This window comes from Hibiscus syriacus, unplaced genomic scaffold (assembly GCF_006381635.1).
Source record: "Hibiscus syriacus cultivar Baekdansim isolate YM2019G1 unplaced genomic scaffold, ASM638163v2 tig00004041_pilon, whole genome shotgun sequence".
Lineage (NCBI taxonomy): Eukaryota > Viridiplantae > Streptophyta > Magnoliopsida > Malvales > Malvaceae > Hibiscus > Hibiscus syriacus.
Genome location: NW_024061995.1, coordinates 228,096 through 253,971, shown reverse-complemented (window position 1 = coordinate 253,971; position 25,876 = coordinate 228,096). Strand labels below are relative to the sequence as shown.

The window sequence follows — 25,876 nt, the reverse complement described above, 5'->3', positions numbered from 1 at the left end:
TTATTTTAGTACTCCGCTCAAAATTCAATGTTAAAATTTGAAAATAATTTAAAGCTTAGGTACTAAAACAGACTAAAATAATAGTTTAAGTACTAAACATGTTAAGTTTTTAATGGCAGGGTACTAAAATGAAACAAAAACTAAATATTATGTATGATTTTGAACAAAATTATAAGTTTAGGTACTAAAATAGACCGAAACTGATAATTTAGATACTATATGCATAGTTCACCCTAGATTTTAAGATAAAAATACACTAAATATCATTAGACTTATCGTTTATACTAGTATTAAACTTTCTATTGCTCTAATTATAACATTAAACTATGGTTTTGGTTTCAATTATATCACTGAGTTGCTAAAATCTAAACGACATGAAAACATGAACAAAATAATATCGTTTTGATACGGCTATCGATGCCCAAAACAACATAGTTTTAGACATTAAACTTTGAAGATGTATTGATTTTGTTGCCAAACTTTAAAAACTCATATAGGTAGAGTCGGGCTGAGTTTTTAGTCGACCTGGATATGGCTTGAGCATTCTACTACTCCACGTCATCTAACCCGATATAGTTTAGGAAAATTCCATCTAACCTGATAAAAACTCGCATTTGACCCTAATTTATTTTCATATGATAGAATATGAACTTAACTGGAAAAAAGTTGAATGAATGCGTAACTTACAAGTGTTTCCTACCTTAATTCATATGTTCTTTCTTCTATTTGTTGCACAGAGGAGAATTATTTAAGAGCAATAACTGAGGCTGCTTGGAAAAACTCTAGGATTCGAAGGCTTCTGGATCCGGATCTTCCTTGTTTGTTTAACTATTTTTAGGTCTTGTTTGTGTGTTTGTACTTAATATTTTGATTTGTATTTAAAGTAGAGTTAATTACATCATACGTTCTTAAACTATGGTATTTTAAATTGATCCCTAAACTTTTAAATATTCAAATTTCATCCTTAAATTATGACTATCATTTTAATTTAGTCCTCAAACTTTTGAACATTTTAGTTTCATTCATCCCCAAACTATATCCTTCATTCTATATTAGTCCCCAAACATTTTCAACATTTCAATTACATCTCAAATTATATGTATATGCTAATCACATTTCATGTTAATAAAATAGTTAGGTCAATTTTTTTTTGGATAAGTAAATTATATTCATCCAAAAGAATGCAACATAACTGCTACAAGAACAAGGCAAAATCCAACACTAGATTGACCCCCAATTTATACCCACTTGCCTACTTACATCATCAATCCCCTGTATACTATAGATATACAATTTGATTTTTACAACACCTTTAATACTACTTACAATCATATCAACAGAGCGAGAAACACCCCTAAAGCTTATGTGGTTACGTTCCTCCTAAATGTGGTACAAAAAACCAGTCTAGCCGAGCTTTAGAATCCTCACCCTGAGAGATTTACCCTTCAAGTTAACAATCAGCCATTGAAGGCGATCATTCCATTTAAGCAAAGCAGGATGAATCCCACAGGAGACCTGCACAACATTCCAAACTTCTTCAGCAAAGGAGCAATCAGCAAAGAGATGGTCACGAGACTCAATCCTAGACCCACACAGGACACAACCATTATCCAAGACCAAACCAAATCGAATCAGACTATCTCTCGTAGGCAGTCTATCAAGGGTGGTCATCCAAGCAATAAGGGAGAATATCGGAATATGAGCAGGAAACCAAATGATCCTATGCCAACTATCTTTCTCTGCACGAACTCTAATCTGGTCCCAAAGCCATTTACCCTTGATCAGGTTCCAATTAGAACAAGGAATAAACAAATTCCTAGCCTCTTCACGAAGCTTCAGCAGCTTTTTCAAAATCCAGCTGAAGTAGGCTTTGTACTCAACTTCCCAGAAGCTTACAGCTTTAAGACAGTATGCATGTAACCATGCAATCTAGAGTGAGCCATCATTTGCAAGAATTTTCTTAATGAGCAATAGGCAGCAAGCCTTACTCCAAAGAAAAATACTTCTTAGACCCAGACCCCCCTCAGACCTAGTTGAGCAGACCTGGCTCCAACTTACACGAGCACCTCTGGCAGGGGCATCACAACCTTTCCAGAAAAACCGCATGCAAAGCCTCTCGACATCATTGTGTCAACACACCTTTTCGTCATACTAGGATTCAAACTCCTAAAAATAGGATAGAATTTTGCTAGGATTCAAACTCCTAAAAATAGGATAGAGTTCTACTATGATTTAAACTCCTAAAGATAGGATCCACAAGCACTATAAATAGCCATTGTAACTCACTATTGTAACACACGATTTACAGACAAAATACAAAGGCAAAGCTATTGTAAACGATTCGAAAATGAAATAAAATGTAGCATTTTTTTTCTTTTTTTTTATTCGTTCATTTCTCGCATGTGCACGTTATTTTTCTTGAGATTTGGTTCGAATAACCCAAAACGTGGGTTGCGCCGATGACCAAAAATGGGTGGGGTTTCGAAGTTTCGAACCTAGATCTACCTCGAGGTGTGTTCATTTTTTATCCCCCTAATGCGCAATATCAACGTTAATTGTCTTTCAAATTTGGCCCCAATCTTTATTTTTCTTTATATTAGTCCTTTTATTTATTGTATAGATATTTTTATTTATTTATTATTTACATTATTTTCATTATATAAATATATATACATATGTTTTTTTAAATGATTTTCAATTGATTTTTTACACTATATATTATTATTATATATAAATATATTTTTTATTTATTTATATTCATTTGGTTATTTTTTAATACTATATTTATTATTTATATATATATACATACTTTTTTTAAATATTTTACTTATAAGCGTATTATTACTATATATATATATATATATATATATATATATATATATATATTAGAGCAGGGTATACGGGCTAAGGCCCGCGGGCTACCCGTTTAACCCGCGATCCGTGCGGGCTTCGGGCCTCAAAAATTAAAGACCATTTAAATTGCGGGCTTTTTAGCCCGGACCGTTAAACCCACGGGTTTAATTGGTATAACCGCGGGCTACCCGCGAAACCCGCTAAAGCCCGCTTAATTTAAAATTTATAAAATTTTAGATAAAATAAACTTAAAGAATTTTATAGAAAAAAAAATAAATTACCTATAAATATGATGTTACTTATAACTATTGTAGTTTTTAAATTTATTAGGGTGTTAGTCATAATTTTACCGATGCTTGATATTTTTTTCATTTAAATATACATCATTATCATTTTGGTATTTAAAGATTTATTTTATTTAATTTTAACCTTTGTTTTTTTTCATGAAGTATGTTATCCATTTTGTTCTTTAATTATAAAAAGTCATGTGATATTATAATAATATATCACATGACACGTAATATTTGGATTAAAAATAAGAAAGAAAAGTAAAAGAAAAAATTGAAAACATACTTTTCAACTTTTAAAGACTTTTACAAAACAAATTTATTTTAACAAATTAATGACTTATATTTTATCAATTTTAGTATAACTGTATCTTTCAAATTTACTCTTATACTGTAAGTATTTTATATATTTTCATATTATATTTTAGTCTTTCTCTAAAGTATCCATAAAATACAATTATTATGACCACTTGACAACTTTCTTGTTAGATTTGTGTAATGTTTGACTTTGTTGAATTTTTATGTTTAAATTTATGCTTTCAGAATTCAGACACTCCTGTGTCTTCATATTATAGCCTTGAATAATCGTGTTTTATAAAAGTGTAATGTGGTTATTGTTTTATTTGTTTTTCAATTTGGTGATATAAGTGAGTATTGTTTTTTTAATTTGAGTTTAAGTAATTATATCATTATATATATATATGTATTAATGATTAAAAAATTTAAAAAAAATATTATTTTATAGTCATTTCCGGCTATTTAAAATAAAAAATAAATATTATTTATTATTTTGACGGTGCTACCTTCCTTTTCAAGTTGCTCGATCATTTTTAAAGGCGTAGTAAGTTAAAACATTATTTTTTATTGCATTTAAAACATTTAAAATTATTTTTATTAAACGGGCCGCAAGTAAGCCCGTTTAGCCCGCGTGTTAAATGAACGGGTCACGGGCCTTAAAATTCAAAACCGTTTATGAATACGGGCTTTTTAGCCCGCTCCGTTTAAGCCTGCACCGTCAAAACCCGCGGGCTAAACGGGCGGGTACCCCGTATACCCACCTCTAATATATATATATATTGTAATTATCTTTATTTGGATTTTTTTACTTTATCATTATACGTATATATGAATGTTTTTAATAGTTTATTTATAAGCCAATTATCATTATATGTATACTTTTATATTTGGTTTATATATTTATTTTTATTTATTTTGGTTTTTTTTGTTTATATTATATTATATTTTCGTATTACTATCATTATTGTTATGATTATTTTTTTTTCTATTTTACTCATTTATATATATATATATATATTAATATTTCATTTATTTATTTATTTATTTTCCCTTTTATTTTATTTTTTACTTATTTTTATTCTTCATTTTTTTTCATTTATTCATTTTTTCCCTCTAACACATCTTATGACTTTTTAAGGGTATTTCCGTAAACTCATTAAGGGTAAGTAATTCGGATCAAATTTTACTTTTAATTTAACTTGCAATTTTCTTAATCAAAGACAACTGGAAATTACGTAGTACCGAAAGGGCGGTTCAAGGGTGATAATCATTCCTTGATCGTAATCGACTCCCGAACCCGACACATCTTTGGAAAGATGCAGATCAGGTAAGAAATAGGGTATCTGATCAACCCATTTGTTTTAAATAAATGATCGGTGGCGACTCCAATCCATTTTCCTAAGTCGAAGCCCAATTTCGGAGCCCAACCGAAAGACGGTTGCGACAGCTTGGCGACTCCACTGGGGACACAGGTAAGTGAGTCAGGCTAAGGTAATTTCCAGTTGTCTTTTTAACGAAAAGGGTAAGTTTAAATTTTAAGGTAACATTTTAATCCTTATTTCTTACTTTTGATTATATTTTTTCGAGTAAATAGTTGAACTGACTGTTTTCTCAATGATTTCAGGCTTCTAAACTTTTTCATCTAAAGGCTCTATACCCGAGCTCTGAACCTGTTTTAAGTGGGGGTGAAAGCGACGCCTTCGTGTGAATTTATTCATCGTATAGGCCTAGCAAGTAACCTTCAGGATTCATATACCTTATGTCTTCGTGTAAATTTATTCTCCGTATGGGCATAAGGGAATGTATCCTCCCGAGTTTAACTTAGTCCACACAAGCTTGTAATGGCCTTAGGACTAAGGGTCTGGTAAGCCCAAGGGGGCACCAACAAGGAGAACTCGGGTACCATTTTTTTTAGAACCTAAACCGGGAGACTATGGAGAAATAGAGCCTACCCCAAAACCTCATTTCAAACCCTAGAATGCCAGAATTATTTCATGCTTTACTTTCTGTTCAAAGCATGCGAACTAGACAAATATGCGATTAGGATTTATTCGAAATTAGCACGCAGGATAGAGATCATGTCCGAGTAGGAATACTAAGCATGTTCGGGTAGATATCATGTGGGGTAGGATTTTTCATTTTATTATTTTGATTTACCTTACTAACTCTTTTCTTTTCTTTTCTCTTTTATTTTATTTACATCATATGCATTATTTAAAAGAGGTGTTGATCCACCAAAAACATGTTTGTTAAACATGAATAATCTGCATTAATGGACAAAGGGGTTGTAATACAAGAGATGAAAATACAGAGGACAGTCTACAGGGCGACTATATGTCACATTCAATCCAGAAGATGTGGTACTCGCAATCGAAGAATATGTCACTTTGCTACATTGTAAAGGACTCCGAATGGACCGAAATTTACACCGAGCACACTAAAGTCAAATTTTTGAGAGGCAAAGGTTGCAGGGGCAAGACGAGGAAAAAGTTACTGACCCAAAGATTACTTTCGAAAACTATGAGAACAAGATGAATTCCAGAAACAAGTCGATAAGCTTCGGATTGAGGACTTCAATGGCACTTTCGTTAGAAACAAGCTCGACAGAGAGTGAAAGTTGGACATGCAGTCATTCGAGACCTTTTTATGGGGCAAACAGCTTGTCACTTGCACATTTTGGCCAAATGAGCCTGAACGGTTCGATAGGGTATTCAACCAATGACAGACGAAGGCAGAAGACTAGTCAACATGTCAGAAGCTGTCATGATATTTTTGTCTCTTAAAAGATAAAACACTTTTGTCCCCAATAAGAATTATTCATAATAACAGACATGTTTTTGGATCAATGCCTCGAACATTTCATACATTTTGCATTTTGCATCTACATTTCATTTTTAAGCATTTTCATGAAATTAAGTCATGGAGTATTGATGAAGTGGATTTAACCACATGGAAACAAGATTGTAACCTTAAAGAAAAAACTGAAAACAATACAGTGAGAGCCTGATCAGCTGATTGTAGGACAAAGCCTGCTAGGATGATCTAAGAAAAGAATCCTCATATCCTAAGGGCTACGATGTTGAAGCTGTTAGCTGTTACCACATAAGAAGCCCCAAACATTCCTCTGAAAACTGTATGGTACTTGCCGAAGAAGGGGGCATGTCATATACTATTTGCACTTAGAGGATTGTTTTGTTTGAACACATCTTCGATCTTTCATGTTTGCTTAGTCTTTTAAAGGATTGAATTTATACTACTTTCTAAGGTAGAGCAATTGAACAAATCTTAATCTTTAGTTCTTCGAATATTAAATGAATTAAGGATCCTTTTAATTCTTCAATAATTATAGATTTTTGACATATGGCAAAATTATACCTTTCTTATCTTGTCTCAAACCCCAAGATAAAATACATCGATTCTTTACCCAAAATAACTCATGGTCATTACCAAAAAAAAACCAAAATTTGACATTACCTCCCTTTGAAATTCTTGAACATTGCCTTTATCTTTTTGATACACCCATACAACTCTTTGAGTCAAATAAAGTCACACCATTATCTTTTTAGACTCAAAATTGACATTATAATACCATTAAAACCCAATGCATTGAGTTGTTCATTTGAACATGATCATTCTTCTAACTTGGGGCATTTCACAGATAGCCTGAACATTGAGACATCCGGGGAGCAAAAAAATCATTCGAAATAATTCTATCATGCATTAACTACATTATTTTCATGCGAATAGAATTAATCCTGAAAATCTATCCCCCTGGGGATACCTCTTCTGTGAAGACCTACATGTATGAAATGATGAACGATTTTCTTTCTTTATCCCTTCACAACAGGAGAAAATATATATCCCTTGTGTCCCCTTTTGAGTCTATAGTATTTTTCTTCTGATTCAACCCTAACCAAGGATCACTCTCTACACTGGGGGGCAAGGTGGAAGAAATCTGCTCATATGAGTGAAGGCATCAATCCAAAGGAGATACCAAAAGATGGACCAAGTGGCAAGTGCGAAGATCCAATCAAGAACAAAAAAGCAAAGAAGCAAAAAACAAATAAAAAAAAGAATCAAGAACAAAAAAGAAAAGAAGCAAAAATCAAAAGAAAAAGGGACAAAAAGCACATACAAAGATTCCTTAAAGACAAATGGAACATCAAGCTTCAAACTATGAGATTGATCAAGCACAGACATTCCCGAATCACTGAATCACTTCACTCGAAGATCATAGAGCATCAAGAGAGAGACATTTTGAGCAAGACATGATTGAAGGCATCAGAATGAATTGATCCTTGGTTCAACACCCTGAAACACTTGTTTGGGCCTATTTATCCTTTTTTTTTATAACCATGAACCCTGGCCTACATTACGTGCCTTAAAAGTCCCTTCTAAACATACATGGATTTCTAAACAGAAGAGACTATCTTCATATTTCATCCCGCCCATCAGGATTAATCTTTGTTTGCAAAAAAACAATGTAATTAATGCATGGTAGAGAAAAATAACAAAGGGGGGTTCAAGACGTAAATCCTGAATAACGTATTGAAACCAAAGGAAGATTCGAGTTGAAAACCTGAAAAGGCGGCTCGAATATAAAAATTATTCAACTGAGGCAATCGCACAAATTCCTTGATAAGACATCGCACAATCCGAGTGTGATCATGAAAGTTGGGAGTCGGAGAACACTTCCAGTATAGGAGCATGCAAGCTACCCCATCAAACCATTGAGCATCAAATGAACAAAAATGCCAAACCTTTGACCAAACATAATAACCTGAGATTTTTTTTATCCTTTCCTTACTTAACCACTTCCCAAAAATAGCTTTGATCTTGGCACTTGTCAAATAGATATAATTCATTGAAGGATTAACAGTATAATTAATTCTTTGGTATCCGATGAACTCTAGTTTATGATTCGTCTCAATTGTAAAACCGTGAAAGTGACAATATTTTCAAAACATTGGATCAAACATTTTTCAAAACTCTTTTAATTGATATTTTCATAACTTTGAAAATAAAAGAGAAAGAAAAACATTTTTTTCAAACAAGACAATCTCTCTAGAGTGGATCTTGGTAAATGACATGTGACTTTTAGACACAAAACTCATGCTCAGAATTAATGTTGAAGCAAGAAATGAGGAACATTTGGGGCATCTTTGAAGATTCAACATCAAATATTGGGGTATTTTTGGATATTGGGGCATCATTTGGGGATTCAATATCCTAATGCAAATTATCAGACCTTTTTCAGGAGATAAAATATAACCAATTCATGTTACATGCATCTTATGCATACATTTTAGAGCATCATATTTATCATTTTCCACATACATAATTTTTTGCAGCTTTTAGAGTCAAGTTTCGACTTCAAGACGAAGGATACTCGATTCAAAAGCACCTTTAAAGATTCATGTTGGTTGCTTAACTCAGCAGCAATAAGCTACACTTCGACCAACTCGACAGATTGAAAGTTTCTCTCGAACTCACAATTTTCTCGAGAGTAGATTTGTAACACCCCAACCCGTACCCGACCCGAATACGAGTCTGAGGTATCACAGTAACTTTTCAAACCTTGACACTTAAAGAAAAACCTTGGGGAATTTAAAACTTTGTTTAAAACAAAATACTTTAATTTACATAAAAGATACCACAAAATACAAACTTGATCAGAGTACTCATAATTAACGACTTATTACATGCCAACACTCTATACACAACAAAATACATACTTTGTCGATTACTTCTGATATGATCTTCTAGTAATAATACTGTCCTTGCCACTTCTATTTTTGCTCTTCACGTTTCTTGGTACCTACGTGTAAATCACTTACACGCTAAGTCATAGACTTAGTGAGACAATAAATAAACATGTAACAGTAGATTCATGAATATGCATTCTTACCATTTGATCATGATATTTCAATATGCATGTATATATTTCATATGACATATATAATCAAGTCATGCACACATGAAACTTACCTTTTTGCATCACTTTCACTTTAATTTATATTTTAATTGTTGTTGTTGTTGTTGCCCATGTATATTATTGAGAATAGAGGTATGTGAGTACATTGAGGTTGTGCACTAATGTTGTCACCATAGCTCGTATAAATTCCCTCATGGGGCACCGAACATTTGTTCAGTATTCGTCCCGAAGGACTGCTATATATGTCCCGTAGGCCCACTACGTCCCGAAGGACTACAATACCCTCGACTCTTGGCATGCCAACTATACCTATAGCTCTCGTATCATATACTATGGGCATTTATTATGAATATATTTCTCATCACTTGTTCTTTCTCTTCTGTCACATACCACATGTATGTGTAACCATATATTTCATATCATATCACATATTACATATTCATATGTCATTTCATATATTCACATAGCTTATTTCATTTCATATTGGTCATATCTCAATATATATCACATATGCATATAATCATGTATATCATATCATATATCTTATGTTTCATGCTCTTATGTTTATGCATATCATGTATTCATGTACATATAAGAATCACATATCAAATAACATTTTAGGAGTCACTTCTTACCATAGTAACTTCATCATTGGCTCATCGCAAGCCAATGTTCGTTCAATAATATAAGTACAATTAAAATTGCACTCACCTTAGCCTTGCTTTGATTCGATTATAATCCTTTGATTATTCTGGAACTTGTTTAGGCTCAATATCTATATAAATATAACATTTCAAAACAACTATCAGAAGCCTAAACCTTAAACTTGATGTTAACAACTTAAGCCAGATTATTGAACCCAATTTCATTTTTCCTTTAGGGGGAATCAATACCCCCTGGACATTCTGGAAATTTTCGTCCAAGAGGGGAATCGATTCCCATTCATAGGGTATCGGTCCCTCTACCCAGAAATTGTATTTCAAGCCCGAAAATCATCAATTCTTCCTTCAATTCTTCTATATTAAGCCCCTTTCATGATATTAAACTCAACTACTAATACTTAAATCAACTTATATCCATGAAAATCATCTATAACTTCAAAATCCTATCATTCATATGTAATTCAAGAGTCATACTCAAATTTCAATATGTTCTAAATACAATTCTAACACTTCATATTCCTTAATTAGCATGATGACAAGTCAAATTTAACTTCAAATTCAACTTATCAACTATTTTCCATGATTTCATATAAAAACTCGTTTTCTTAAATCTCTTATAACTTCTTCATCTTTTGATTATAAGACAACTTAAGGTCTCCTTAAGCTTAGTTATCATCTAATGATCAAAACCTAATCTTCAATTTAACAAATAACCAACAAATAGAAAACTCACCTTATGCTCTGCACGTTGGAGAAGAAGAAGGTAAGAAGAAGAAGAGTTTTCTAAATACTCCCCCCAACGTTTATCTCTTCATAAAGAGATAAAAATATATTTCATGATAAATGACCATTTTACCCCTTAATTCCTTTGATAATTACTAATTATTTTCAGGAAATATTTCCGAACAAATCCTTACACTATTCAAATATCTTACTTTAATCAACACATTTTGAAGTTTTACAATTTAGTCACTACCACGTATTTTGGGATGTTACAAATCTCTCCCCCTTAAGAAAATTCGTCCTCGAATTTTCATTGTACAAAGAGATGGGGATATTGAATCTTCATGTCCTCTTCACGTTCCCACGTCGCTTCTTCCACCTTGTGATTTCTCCACAACACTTTGACTAATGGAATAGTTTTGTTCCTTAATTGCTTGACTTCATGAGCCAATACTTTAACAAGTTCTTCCTCATAAGTCAAATCTGATTGAACTTCGATATATTCGGTAGTCACAATATAAGATGGATCGGATCGATATTTCCTAAGCATGGAGATATGAAAGACGTTGTGGATTTTCTCCATTTCAGGTGGCAAAGCTAATTTATATGCCAATGGTCATACTCTCTTAACGATTTTATATGGTTCAATAAACCGGGGACTCAATTTTCCTTTACGTCCAAATCTCAATACTTTCTTCCACGGAGATACTTTCAAGAACACTTTATCTCCGATTTGAAACTCAATTTCTTTCCTTTTTAAATCAGCATATGATTTCTATCTATCAGCTGCAGCTTTCAGATTATTCTGAATGACTTGAACTTTCTCTTCCGTATCCTGAATCAACTCAGGATCAATAACTTCTCGATCTTTAAGTTCATACCAGTTCAAGGGTGTACGACATCTTCTTCCATATAAAGCTTCATATGGAGCCATTTTGATGCTTGACTGATAACTATTGTTATATGCAAATTCAGCAAGTGGCAAATATTTTTCCCACGATCCTTTAAATTCGATAACACAAGCTCTTAACATATCCTCCAAAATTTGGATAGTTCGTTCAGACTGACCATCTGTCTGAGGATGAAATGTTGTGCTAAAATTCAGTCTTGCACCCAATGATCCATGTAAAGACTTCCAAAATCGTGACGTGAATCTAGGATCCCGATCAGAAACTATGGAAACAGGTACACCATGTAACCGTATAATCTCTCTGATATACAACTCGTCATATTTATTCATAGAGAAATCAGTTCGTACCGGAATAAAATGGGCTGACTTAGTTAACCTGTTTACAATCACCCATATTGAATCTCTTTTGTTTCGAGTTAAAGGCAACCCCGTCACAAAATCCATTGTTACATTCTCCCATTTCCATTGAGGAATTGAAATTGATTGTAACAGTCCCGATGGAAACTGATGCTCAGCTTTGACTTGTTGACAAGTCAAACACTTAGATACAAACTTCGTAATACCTCTTTTCATTCCAGGCCACGAGTATTGACTCCTGAGATCCATATACATTTTGTTTCCTCCTGGGTGCATCGTCAATGGACTATAGTGAGCTTCTGTTAACAATTCATTCTTTAATTCATTATCATCTGTAATCACTAGTCTCCCTTGATAATATAGGTTCCCATTAGTTTTCATCTCATAATCTGTACATTCTCCATTCTTTATTTGCTGCAACTTTTTTGAACACTTTTCATCTTTAGCTTGCAATTATTTAATTCGATCTAACCATGATGGTTTGATAGTCAATTCCGCACAAATTGCACCATCTCCGCCTAATGATAGTTTAGCATCCATAGCTCGTAAGGCTGCAAACGTCTTTCGGCTTAAGGCATCCGCTACCACATTTGCCTTTCCGGGATGGAAATCAATCACAACATCATAATCCTTGAGAAATTCCACCCATCTTCTATGTCTTAAATTTAACTCTTTCTGAGTCATCAAATACTTTAAACTTTTGTGATCCGTATACAAGTAGCATTTTTCACCATACAAGTAATGACGCCAGATCTTTAAAGCGAACACTACTGCAGCCATCTCCAGATCGTGTGTAGGATAATTTTTCTCATGCGGTTTTAATTGTCTCGAAGCATAGGCCACCACCTTGCTTTCTTGCATTAATACATATCCCAAGCCATTATGAGACGCATCACTAGACACTACAAAGTCCTTGCTAGACTCAAGTTGGAGTAACACTGGAGCTTCTGTCAAAATCTTCTTTAACTTTTCAAAACTCTCTTGACATTCTTGAGTCCAAACAAATTTTACTTCCTTTTTCAACAGTTTAGTTAGGGGTAATGCTATGATCGAAAAGTTTTTAACGAACCTTCGATAATAACCAGCTAACCCTAGAAAACTTCGAACTTCTGTCACATTCTTTGGAACTTCCCACTCCAGAATAGCTTTAATCTTTTGAGGATCCACTCGAACTCCTTCTGCAGAAATTACATGTCCAAGAAATGTCACTTCATTCAACCAGAATTCACATTTAGAGAATTTAGCATAAAGCTTCTTGTCTCGTAAATTCTGCAAGACAATCCTCAAATGAGAGCTATGCTCTTCCTCTGACTTTGAATATATTAAAATATCATCAATGAAAACCACCATGAACTGATCCAAATAGGGTTGAAAAATTCTGTTCATTAAATCCATGAAAGCAGCTGGTGCATTCGTAACTCCAAACGGCATTACAATAAACTCATAATGACCATATCTAGTTCTAAACGCCGTCTTTGGAACATCTTTCTCTTGAATCTTTAATTGATGATAACCCGAACGTAGATCAATTTTTGAGAACACTGAAGCTCCCTTTAATTGATCAAATAAGTCATCGATTCGAGGAAGTGGATATTTATTTTTGATAGTCACTTTATTGAGCTGCCTGTAGTCAATGCAGAGACGCATTGAACCGCCCTTCTTCTTAACAAACAAAACTGGAGCTCCCCAAGGTGATACACTTGGTCTAATAAAACCTTTGTCCAGCAATTCTTGTAATTGAATCTTTAACTCTTGCAACTCTTTTAGAGCCATTTTGTATGGTGCCATTGCAATGGGCGATGTTCCCGGTATTATCTCAATCTGAAATTCTACCTCTCTGTCCGAAGGTAAACCTGGCAATTCTGCAGGAAATACATCAGAGAACTCTCTAACGATAGGAATTTATTCAATCTCTTTATCTTTGGCTCTTACATCCAATACATTAGCAATGAACCCTTGACATCCTTGTAACAGTAACTTCTTCGCCGTCATCACTGAGATCACATTTGCCAATGGATTCCACCTTTCACTAAACACCACAATTTCTACCTCTTATGGACTTCTCAACATTACTCTTTTCAGTCTACAGTCGACATTAGCATAATAACGATATAACCAATCCATTCCCAATATCACTTCAAATTCTTCAAAAGGTAATTCCAGCAAATTAGTAGGGAATTCAATTCCCTGAATTCGTATGGGACACCCTCGACTCACCATATTTACCCGAGCACTGTGTCCTAACGGATTCGTCACTATCACCTCATTGTTAGTAGCTTCTAATTGAATGTTCAATTCTCTCACTAACTTACTAGTAATGTATGAATATGTAGAACCCGTATCAATCAATACCATAACCCCTTTATCAAACAATAGAAAGGTACCTGTTATAATCTCCGGGTCATCCCGATCCTCATTGGTCCTGAGATTATACACTCGAGCAGTGGAACGTATCTCTTGTTGAGCAGAGGACTCTGACTGATTTCTTCCTCTGCCTCTACCTCTTCCCCTTTGGCCTGTAGAAATAGATCTCTCTGGCTGTGCAGATTCATTGACTACTCTAGGACAATCCCGAACAAAATGTCCGGTCTCCCCACATCTAAAGCAAGCTCCAGAAATCCTTCTACATATCCCATAATGATTCTTTCCACAATGTTGGCATTGTCTGTCTTGACTCTGATTAAATCTCCCAGCTCCAGATCCTGCTGATTGAGTTTGTCTGCCTCTCATCGGATTTGATCCTCTAGCTGAGGATACCACTGACTCTGATTTAGCTTGAGGTCGAGAACCAGCATCTCTGCCTCTTTTTGACGGTGCGGAACTCGAAGAATCACCCGTTCTCTTGACTGTTTGAGTCCTTGAATTTTCAAATCTATCATTCTGAGCTCTTTCCAAAGCTTTAGCACGATTGACTACCTCTTGAAACGAGGATAGATTCAATACAATCAACATCTCCTTCAACCGAGGACGTAACCCATCTACGAACCACTCACAAGCATCATTCTCAGTAGGAACAAGCTCGGCAGTAAAGCGACTCAACTTATTGAATTCACACTTGTACTCATATACAGTGTGATTTCATTGCTTCATATTCATGAACTCTTGCTTCATTTGACGAACAAATTGATCTCTGATGTACTTATGTTTGTATTCTTCTAAAAACAATGACCAAGTTCCTTGGGCGTTAGTCATCCTCAATGTAACATTGGTCCACCAGATCCTTGCTTGTCCTCTCAATAAGGAAATTACTCCATCTAGCTTCTCAGCATCAGAACAATGAAGTCCCGTAAGCATGACCTTCACGTCATTAAGCCAAAGGTCCGCAGTAACAGGACCTTCATCGGCTTCCCCTCTAAAATCTGGAGCTTCTAAACCCTTCAACTCTTTCGCAACATTCATTTTTGGAGTTGAAGTAACAGGAGGTTGAAAACGCGTCAATACCGGGTCTAAAGTTCTAAAGAATACACCTTGATCATTCACATGCACTCCAGAGGGTGTCTGTTCTTCACTCTGCCTGGCCAGGGCAGGTGAATTACTGCTTTCAGTGGGTATATCATCTCCCACTTCATTTCTAGAACTACCTTGTCCGGACATTTATAAAAATACAATCATATGGTTCTATTAGCACAACAGTATACTTACTATTCCATCAGATCAGAAGTTTTCATTATTTTGTTGGCATGTATACCTTATAAAACACTCTAGACTCCGGTTTATGCCGAGAATCGACTAAACCTTAGCTCTGATGCCATTAACTGTAACACCCCAACCCATACCCGACCCGAATACGAGTCTGAGGTGTCACATTGACTTTTCAAACCTTGACACTTAAAGAAAAACCCCAGGGAATTTAAAACTTTGTTTAAAACAAAATACTTTAATTTACATAAAAGAGACCACAAAATACAAACTTGATCAGAGTACTCATAATTAACGACTTATTACATGCCAACACTCTATACACAACAAAATACATACTTTGTCGATTACTTCTGATCTGATCTTCTAGTAATAATATTGTCCTTGCCACTTCTATTCTTGCTCTTCACGTTTCTTGGTACCTACGTGTAAATCACTTACACGCTAAGTTATAGACTTAGTGAGGCAATAAATAAACATGTAACAGTAGATTCATGAATATGAATTCTTACCATTTGATCATGATATTTCAATATGCATGTATATATTTCATATGACATATATAATAAAGTCATGCACACATGAAACTTACCTTTTTGCATCACTTTCACTATAATTTATATTTCAATTGTTGTTGTTGTTGTTGCCCATATATATTATTGAGAATAGAGGTATGTGAGTACATTGAGGTTGTGCACTAATGCTGTCACCACAGCTCGTATAAATTCCCTCATGGGGCACCAAACATTTGTTCAGTATTCATCCCGAAGGACTGCTATATATGTCCCGTAGGACCACTACGTCCCGAAGGACTACGTCCCGAAGGACTACAATACCCTCGAGTCTTGGCATGCCAACTATACCTATAGCTCTCGTATCATATACTATGGGCATTTATTATGAATATATTTCTCATCACTTGTTCTTTCTCTTCTGTCACATACCACATGTATGTGTAACCATATATTTCATATCATATCACATATTGCATATTCACATGTCAATTCATATATTCACATAGCTTATTTCATTTCATATTGGTCATATCTCAGCATGTATCACATATGCATATAATCATGTATATTATATCATATATCTTATGTTTCATGCTCTTATGTTTATGCATATCATGTATTCATGTACATATAAGAATCACATATCAAATAATATTTTAGGAGTCACTTCTTACCATAGTAACTCCATCATTGGCTCATCACAAGCCAATGTTCGTTCAATAATATAAGTACAATTAAAATTGCACTCACCTTAGACTTGCTTTGATTCGATTATAATCCTTTGATTATTTCGGAACTTGTTTAGGCTCAATATCTACATAAATATAACATTTCAAAAAAAACTATCAGAAGCCTAAATCTTAAACTTGATGTTAACAACTTAAGCCAGATTATTGAAACCAATTTCATTTTTCCTTTAGGGGGAATCGATACCCCCTGGGCATTCTGGAAATTTTTGTCCAAGAGGGGAATCGATTCCCATTCATAGGGTATCGGTTCTCTCTACCCAGAAATTGTATTTCAAGCCCGAAAATCATCAATTCTTCCTTCAATTCTTCTATATTAAGCCACTTTCATGACATTAAACTCAACTACTAATACTTAAATCAACTTATATCCATGAAAATCATCTATAACTTCAAAATGCTATCCTTCATATGTAATTCATGTAACACCCCCAACCCGTATCCGACCCGGATACGAGTCCGAAGTGTCACATTGACTTTTCAAACCTTGACTCTTAAGAAAAATCCCGGGAAATTTAAAACTTTAGTTAAATCAAAATCAATACTTTATCAGAGTGCTCGTACTTAATGACTCATTACATGCCAACACTTTATACATAACCAAATACATACTTTGTCAAATATTTCTGATCTGATCTTTTGGTAAGGAAAACTGACATGTCTTGCTCCGCAACACTCCTTACTCTTCTCGAAACCTACGTGTGAAACAATCACACGCTAAGTCGAAGACTTAGTGAGGCATAACAACTTAATGCACTTTAAAACCTATATTGATACATGCATGTTCTGTTCTATCATGTCACAGCAACTTCATGCATTTTTCATATCGTATAAAATCATATCAGATTAATTGCAGTAAAGACATGCATACACATAGTTCATCATTAACAGTTTATCATATAATCACATACTATTTCAATCAAACACTATACATACAACATCATATCATTTCTATAGCATTTATCATACCACTAACTTATATTTGTTCATATTTCTGGATTAGCCCATGTACATATGTGAGAACTATCGATATGTGAGTCTATAGAGGTTGTGCACTATGCTGTCACCACAGCTCGTATAAATGCACCGAAGTGCCCGTAGAATTGCACCGAAGTGCCCGTAGAATTGCACCGTAGTGCCCGTAGAATGATGTCCATAAGGACCACGTAGAATTCCTTAAGAATCATATACATATACTATGGATCAAGTATGTGTCTTTCAAGACTTCACACAGGTTCCAAAGGATATACATATGTCCTAAAGAACCGAATAAACCCTCGACTCTTGGCATGCCAACTATACCCCTAGCTCTCATGACACATAACATGGGCGTTATCATTTATTTCATTTCAAATATACACATAAACTTGTAATTCACTTTCACATATCACGTATCACATAGCTTCTGGTCATATGATCACATAGTCACGTAGTTCACTTACCCGTAGATCATTTCCATATAATTCACATGTCACATATGTCATGTTTTCATATAATTTCTATCATTTCTCACCCAATCACCTTTATTCATATAAACATACTTATCATATCTTATTCACATAAGATCATATACTTCATATAATATCTCGGAACACCTAGAACACTTTCACGTAGCTTATAGTCATAAGTTTTGTCTCGTAACATATACTTGTTTTCACATATATATTTCCTATCAATTCTTATACCATCACATAATTCCTTTAACATACATAACATATCATGTAACATTATAATAGAAATACATATAAGTCATATCACTTAAAGCACATATACTTATAGTCACATTGCTTATATCTTAATCTTATGCCTTCTCTTAGACATATATATATATATATATATATTCACATGTTCAGGTAATTCACCATTTCATCACATAATTATGTATTCATATAACTTATTTCATTTCATTTCATATCTATCTATATATATATATATATCCTCAAGATTATCCTAATATAAATCATATAGCACTCTTATATTTCGTATTCATCTAGGGCAGACTTATAAACATATCTCACTTCTATTATTTCTATATATAATCTAATCTGTTACTTAATTCAATTTCATATAGCTCTTATAATCTTCTCATATAACTTCACAAATTTCTATCATTCAACCTATGTGTTATAGTTTTATTTAAACCTATGAATCTTTCCCATCTAGCTTATCTTATACGTTCATCTTATCATTTATGTTCAAATCCCCTAGTTGGTGTACTATTTTCACTTCATCCTATAGATTAATATTATCCAGTTTATTTCACTTATCATGTAAAAATATAATTATATTTTACTATGATCACATAGTTTATATCTCATACTTTGCTTCCTCATGTTCACCTATATCATGTCATATGGCTTATATCTTTCTCATGCAGTCACATAGTTCAGTTTCACATATGTATATATATATATACCTCATATAGCACATACTTCTCATAACATTACATTCAAAAGCATGTCAACACATATATTCATGCCTACATACAATTCATGTCATTCATATACGTATAATCATATATTCATGCATTCTAACATAGGAAATAGACTTGTCGCAAGTCTTGTTTCCATTTAGCACCATCAACTAACTAATAAGCACTCACCTGGCCTCACTAGCCAATTCCACTCTCTTATCTTTCCCTTGATCGATCTTACTTGCCAAACGTTCCGGACTTTCTTTATGCGTAGAATCTACATAAATGTACATTTCGTGACAATCATTAGATACTTATACCTTCTAATTGGATACTAGCAACTAAAACGAACTTATTAAACCCATATTCCCAATTTTCCTTTAGGGGGAATCGGTTCCCCCCCCATGGGGGTATCGGTTCCCCTATGACACACTGGAAATTCATATTCGCTTGAAGGGGTATCGGTTCCCCTTGAATGGGTACCGATTCCCCCTTGCCCAGAAATCATATTTCAGCCCGAAAATCCTTCATTTTCAGCTCAACACATCATACTTCCTTCCCTTTAATATTCCTAACTTTCATACACATACTTAAACTCATTTCTACTCCATAATCCCTTCTTTAAACTCAAAATTCTATCTTCCATATAAGATTCAAAAATCATACCAAAATTCCAATGTGTTCTAATTCCAATTCTAACACTTCCTACCTCTTAATTTAATCCTTGACAAGTCAAATTCAACTTCACAATCTATTAACTCCTTCCATATCAAAAATTCACTTAAAAACTTATTTTTCTTAATTTCTCATAACTTGTTAATCTTTGAGGTTTAAGCCCCCTAAAGCTTTCCTTAATCTTTCTTAATATCCCAAGAGTCAAAACAAGCTTTAAAACGAAAGAATTAACCAACTAAAATTAAACTTACCTTTATGAAGTAACCCACGGGAAGAAGAAGGAAGAAGAATGTAGATACTTCCTTACCCATCAGCTTATCTCTTTAAATAAGAGATAATTATCTTTTACATAAAAAGACCATAATACCCTTTCAATTCTTCCATAATTACCAAATAACCTTCAATATATATATATATATTCAAATAATCATTAAATTCTTTTATTCTTCTACTTTAGTCACCAAATTCTGAAACTTTACAATTTGGTCACTAACCCGGTATTGAGGATGTTACAATTCAAGAATCATACTCAAATTTCAATATGTTCTAAATACAATTCTAACACTTCATATTCCTTAATTAGCATGATGACAAGTCAAATTTAACTTCAAATTCAACATATCGACTATTTTCCATGATTTCATATAAAAACTCGTTTTCTTAAATCTCTTATAACTTCTTCATCTTTTGATTATAAGACAACTTAAGCTTTCCTTAAGCTTAGTTATCATCTAATGATCAAAACCTAATCTTCAATTTAACAAATAACCAAAAAATAGAAAACTCACCTTATGCTCTACACGTTGGAGAAGAAGAAGGTAAGAAGAATAAGAGTTTTCTAAATACTTCCCCCAACGTTTATCTCTTCATAAAGAGATAAAAATATCTTTCATGATAAATGACCATTTTACCCCTTAATTCCTTTGATAATTACTAATTATTTTCAGGAAATATTTCCGAACAAATCATTACACTATTTAAATATCTTACTTTAATCAACACATTCTGAAGTTTTACAATTTAGTCACTACCCCGTATTTTGGGATGTTACAAAATTTCAACTTGACAACGAAGAATATCTAGCTCGAAGCCAAACATCCACGATTTCAAATCCACGACGGAGGATATCGTGCCACTCAAGACAACACAAGTTCAACTTCACAACGAAGGGACGACTAGTTGTCAACAATAATTTTCCAATTTCGGAGCCAATTTCAAGTTCACAACGAAGGATATTGAACTCCAGACAACGTAAGTTCAACTTCATGACGAAGGGATCGTTGGTTGTCAATAAATAATTTCCCAATTTCAGAGCCAATTTCAACTTCACAACGAAGGATATTGAACTCCAGACAACGCAAGTTCAACTTCACGACGAAGGGACTGCTGGTTGTCAATAAACAACTTCTCAATTTCATAGCCAATTTCAACTTCACAGCGAAGGATATTGGACTCCAGACAACGCAAGTTTAACTTCATGACGAAGGGACCGCTGGTTGTCAACAAACAACTTCTCAATTTCAGAGCCAATTTCAACTTCACAACGAAGGATATTGGACTCCATACAACGCAAGTTCAACTTCACGACGAAGGGAACGTTGGTTGTCAATAAACAATTTCCCAATTTCAACTTCACAGTGAGGGATATTGGACTCAAGACAACGTAAGTTCAACTTCACGACGAAGGGACCGCTGGTTGTCAACAAACAACTTCTCAATTTCAGAGCCAATTTCAACTTTACAACGAAGGATATTGGACCCCAAACAACGCAAGTTCAACTTCACGACGAAGGGACCGCTGGTTGTCAATAAACAATTTCCCAATTTCAGAGCCAATTTCAACTTCACAACGTAGGATATTGGACTCAAGACAACGCAAGTTCAACTTCACGACGAAGGGACCGCTGGTTGTCAATAAATAACTTCCCAATTTCAGAGCCAATTTCAACTTCACAGCGAATGATATTGGACTCCAGACAACGCAAGTTCAACTTCACGACGAAGGGACCGCTGGTTGTTAACAAACAACTTCTCAATTTCAGAGCCAATTTCAACTTCACAACGAAGGATATTGGACTCCAGACAACGCAAGTTCAACTTCACGACGAAGGGACCGCTGGTTGTCAACAAACAATTTCCCAATTTTAGAGCCAATTTCAACTTCACAGTGAAGGATATTGGACTCATGACAACACAAGTTCAACTTCACGACGAAGGGACCACTGGTTGTCAATAAACAACTTCCCAATTTCAGAGCCAATTTCAATTTCACAGTGAAGGATATTAGACTCCAGACAACGCAAGTTCAACTTCACGACGAAGGGACCGCTGGTTGTCAACAAACAACATCTTAATTTCAGAGCTAATTTCAACTTCACAACGAAGGATATTGGACTCCAGTTAACGCAAGTTCAACTTCACGACGAAGGGACCGCTGGTTGTCAATAAATAATTTCCCAATTTCAGAGCCAATTTCAACTTCACAGCGTAGGATATTGGACTCAAGACAACGCAAGTTCAACTTCACGACGAAGGGACCGCTGGTTGTCAATAAACAACTTCCCAATTTCAGAGCCAATTTCAACTTCTCAGCGAAAGATACCCAAGACAACACAAGCTCAACTTCACGACGAAGGGGCGATTGATTGTCAACAAAATTTCATTCAGAGTCAATTTCAACTTCACAGCGAAGGATATTGGACTCGAGACAACACAAGTTCAACTTCACAACGAAGGGACGACTGGTTGTCAACAAACAATTTCCTGGTTCCAGAGCCAATTTCAACTTCACGACAGAGGATATTGGACTCGGAACAATGCTACTTACTTGGATTTCAACTTCACAACGAAGGATATCCAATTTCAGGCTCAACTTCACGACGAAGGGGCCACCCGCGGTTTCAACTTCACGACGAATGGAATCGTGCACACAAGCATCATCCATCTTTAGATTGGATTTCAACTTCATGACGAAGGATATCCAACTCAAAGAAGGAGTATCTGTCAACAAAGACCTTCGAGTTCGACTATGCTCAGCTCCAAGGCACATCATTTTCAGCATAACTCAAGGCTAGAAGGGTTATCTGCCATCAAAATTGTCGATTTCGATTCCATTCAGCTCGATGACACATCAATCGCACTACTTTCCGGTTGCAGTCGAGGTTTTCAAGTCGAGAAGAGGACCTGGGTTAACCGTGCCTTAGTGACAAGCAACCATTTTCAAGCAAAAGCTATCTGTCAATGAAGATTTCTAAGTTCGATTCCGATTCAAGGTCTTTAAACCGAGAAGAAGACCGAAGGGCAACGAGAAGCCACGTGCTGATTCAAATTCTGAACTACGACTTTAATTTCATATCATTTCAAGATGAACTCGGTTTCACGACGGAGGAGTCATCCGTAACTCAATTTGACAGGGAGTTATTGAAACATCAGAGTCAATTTTCAACTCCACCGAATGAAAAGTATGTCTTTCAATCTTTTCCCTATCCCCGTTACACGACTATGGGCAAAGAGGGGCAGCTGTCAACACACATTTTCGTCATACTAGGATTCAAACTCCTAAAAATATGATAGAATTTTGCTAGGATTCAAACTCCTAAAAATATGATAGAGTTCTACTATGATTTAAACTCCTAAAGATAGGATCCACAAGCACTATAAATAGCCATTGTAACTCACTATTGTAACACACGATTTACAGACAAAATACAGAGGAAAGCACGAAAAATACAAAGACAAAGCTATTGTAAACGATTCGAAAAGGAAATAAAAGGTAGCATCTTTTTTTTTTCTTTTTTTTTATTCGTTCATTTCTCGCATGTGCACGTTATTTTTCTTGAGATTTGGTTCGAATAACCCAAAACGTGGGTTGTGCCGATGACCAAAAATGGGTGGGGTTTCGAAGTTTCGAACCTAGATCTACCCCGAGGCGTGTTCATTTTTTATCTCCTAATACGCAATATCAACGTTAATTGTCTTTCAAATTTGGCCCCAATCTTTATTTTTCTTTATATTAGTCCTTTTATTTATTGTATAGATATTTTTATTTATTTATTATTTACATTATTGTCATTATATAAATATATATACATATATTTTTTTAAATGATTTTCAATTGATTTTTTTACACTATATATTATTATTATATATACATATATTTTTTATTTATTTATATTCATTTGGTTATTTTTTAATACTATATTTATTATTTATATATATATATATATATATATACTTTTTTTTAAATATTTTACTTATAAGTGTATTACTATATATATATATATATATATATATATATATATATATATATATATTGTAATTATCTTTATTTGATTTTTTTTACTTTATCATTATACGTATATATGTATGTTTTTAATAGTTTATTTATAAGTCAATTATCATTATATGTATACTTTTATATTTGGTTTATATATATATTTTTGTTTATATTATATTATATTTTCGTATTACTATCATTATTGTTATGATTATTATTTTTTCTATTTTACTCATTTATATATATATATATATATATATATATATTTCATTTATTTATTTATTTATTTTCCCTTTTATTTTTTTACTTATTTTTATTCTTCATTTTTTTTCATTTATTCATTTTTTTCCTCTAACACATCTTATGACTTTTTAAGGGTATTTCCGTAAACTCATTAAGGGTAAGTAATTCGGATCAAATTTTACTTTTAATTTAACTTGCAATTTTCTTAATCAAAGACAACTGGAAATTACGTAGTACCGAAAGGGTGGTTCAAGGGTGCTAATCCTTCCTTGACCGTAATCGACTCCCGAACCCAACACATCTTTGGAAAGACACAGATCAGGTAAGAAATAGGGTATCCAATCAACCCATTTTTTTTAAATAAATGATCGGTGGCGACTCCAATCCATTTTCCTAAGTCGAAGCCTAATTTCGGGCCCAATCGAAAGACGGTTGTGACACATTGATGATCCCCTTGGGGAGAACAAGCTGCCTGCTCCATAAATTAAAAATACTGAACATGATAGTTTTCACCAACTGTAGCCTGCCCCCAAAGCTGAGCTTTTTGCTAGACCAATGAGCTAGTTTACCTTTAATACGTTCCAAGTGAGCAGAGCAGTCCTTCCCTGTGAGTTTACGAGTAACAAGGGGTACTCCAAGATACCTAACAGGGAGCTGCGCAATCTTAAATCCAGTAGCTTTCTGGATCAGATCAAGAGTGTTTATGTTTAAGCCACAGGCAAAAAATTATGTCTTCAATGCATTTAGCTTTAATCCTGACAGTTCATAGAAAACCTCTAAAGTGCTCTGCACTCCCAACACATACTCAAGAAAACCATGGCAAAAGACTAACAGATTATCCGTGAAGCAAAGGTGAGTGAGAGAGACTCTCTTGCACTTAGGATGGAATCTAAAAATTCCTCTATTGGCAGCAACATTCAATAGGGAGGACAGGACATTCATTACAATAACAAAAAGATAAGGGGATAGAGGATCCCCTTGTCTAATCCCCCTAGCCCCTTTAAAATACCCCACTAAACTACTATTCAAGCAAACACAGTACATAGGGGTGGTAATACAAGCCTTGATCCAATTACAAAACACATCAGGCAACCCCATTGCCTCAAGAACAGACAGCAAGAAATTTCAATCAACAGAATCAAAAGCCTTTTGCAAGTCAATTTTTATAGTACATCTAGGAGAAAGATTTTTCCTAGAATAACCCTTCACTATTTCCTGAGCTAACAGGGTATTTTCAACTATGTTTCTACCCTTGAAAAAAGCTGATTGATTGTAAGAAATCAGGTCATGGAAATAAGGGGTAAGTCTATCAACAAGAATTCTGGTGATAGTTTTATATACAACT

General features: G+C 34.3%; 1 protein-coding gene across 1 annotated transcript; it reads right to left on the bottom strand.

Annotated features, from left to right (window-relative positions):
* Positions 1-1,404: 1,404 nt before the first annotated feature.
* On the bottom strand, positions 1,405-25,629 carry LOC120187411. Its single transcript, XM_039191134.1, has 4 exons — positions 25,306-25,629; positions 25,101-25,212; positions 2,044-2,087; positions 1,405-1,929 (listed from the first exon to the last, which is right to left on the bottom strand). Exons 1-4 carry the CDS (start codon positions 25,627-25,629, stop codon positions 1,405-1,407), a joined length of 1,005 nt encoding a protein of 334 aa, XP_039047065.1.
* Positions 25,630-25,876: the final 247 nt, after the last annotated feature.

Excerpts from the sequence above, each read along its gene's own strand:
- LOC120187411 (XM_039191134.1), bottom strand. The coding sequence starts at position 25,629 with ATGGGGTTGCCTGATGTGTTTTGTAATTGGATCAAGGCTTGTATTACC. Across the intron at positions 25,213-25,305 it reads GAGTGCAGAGCACTTTAGAG|AAAGCTACTGGATTTAAGAT; the intron begins GTTTTCTATGAA and ends GATCTGATCCAG. Across the intron at positions 2,088-25,100 it reads TCACTTGGAACGTATTAAAG|GTTGTGATGCCCCTGCCAGA; the intron begins GTAAACTAGCTC and ends TTTTCTGGAAAG.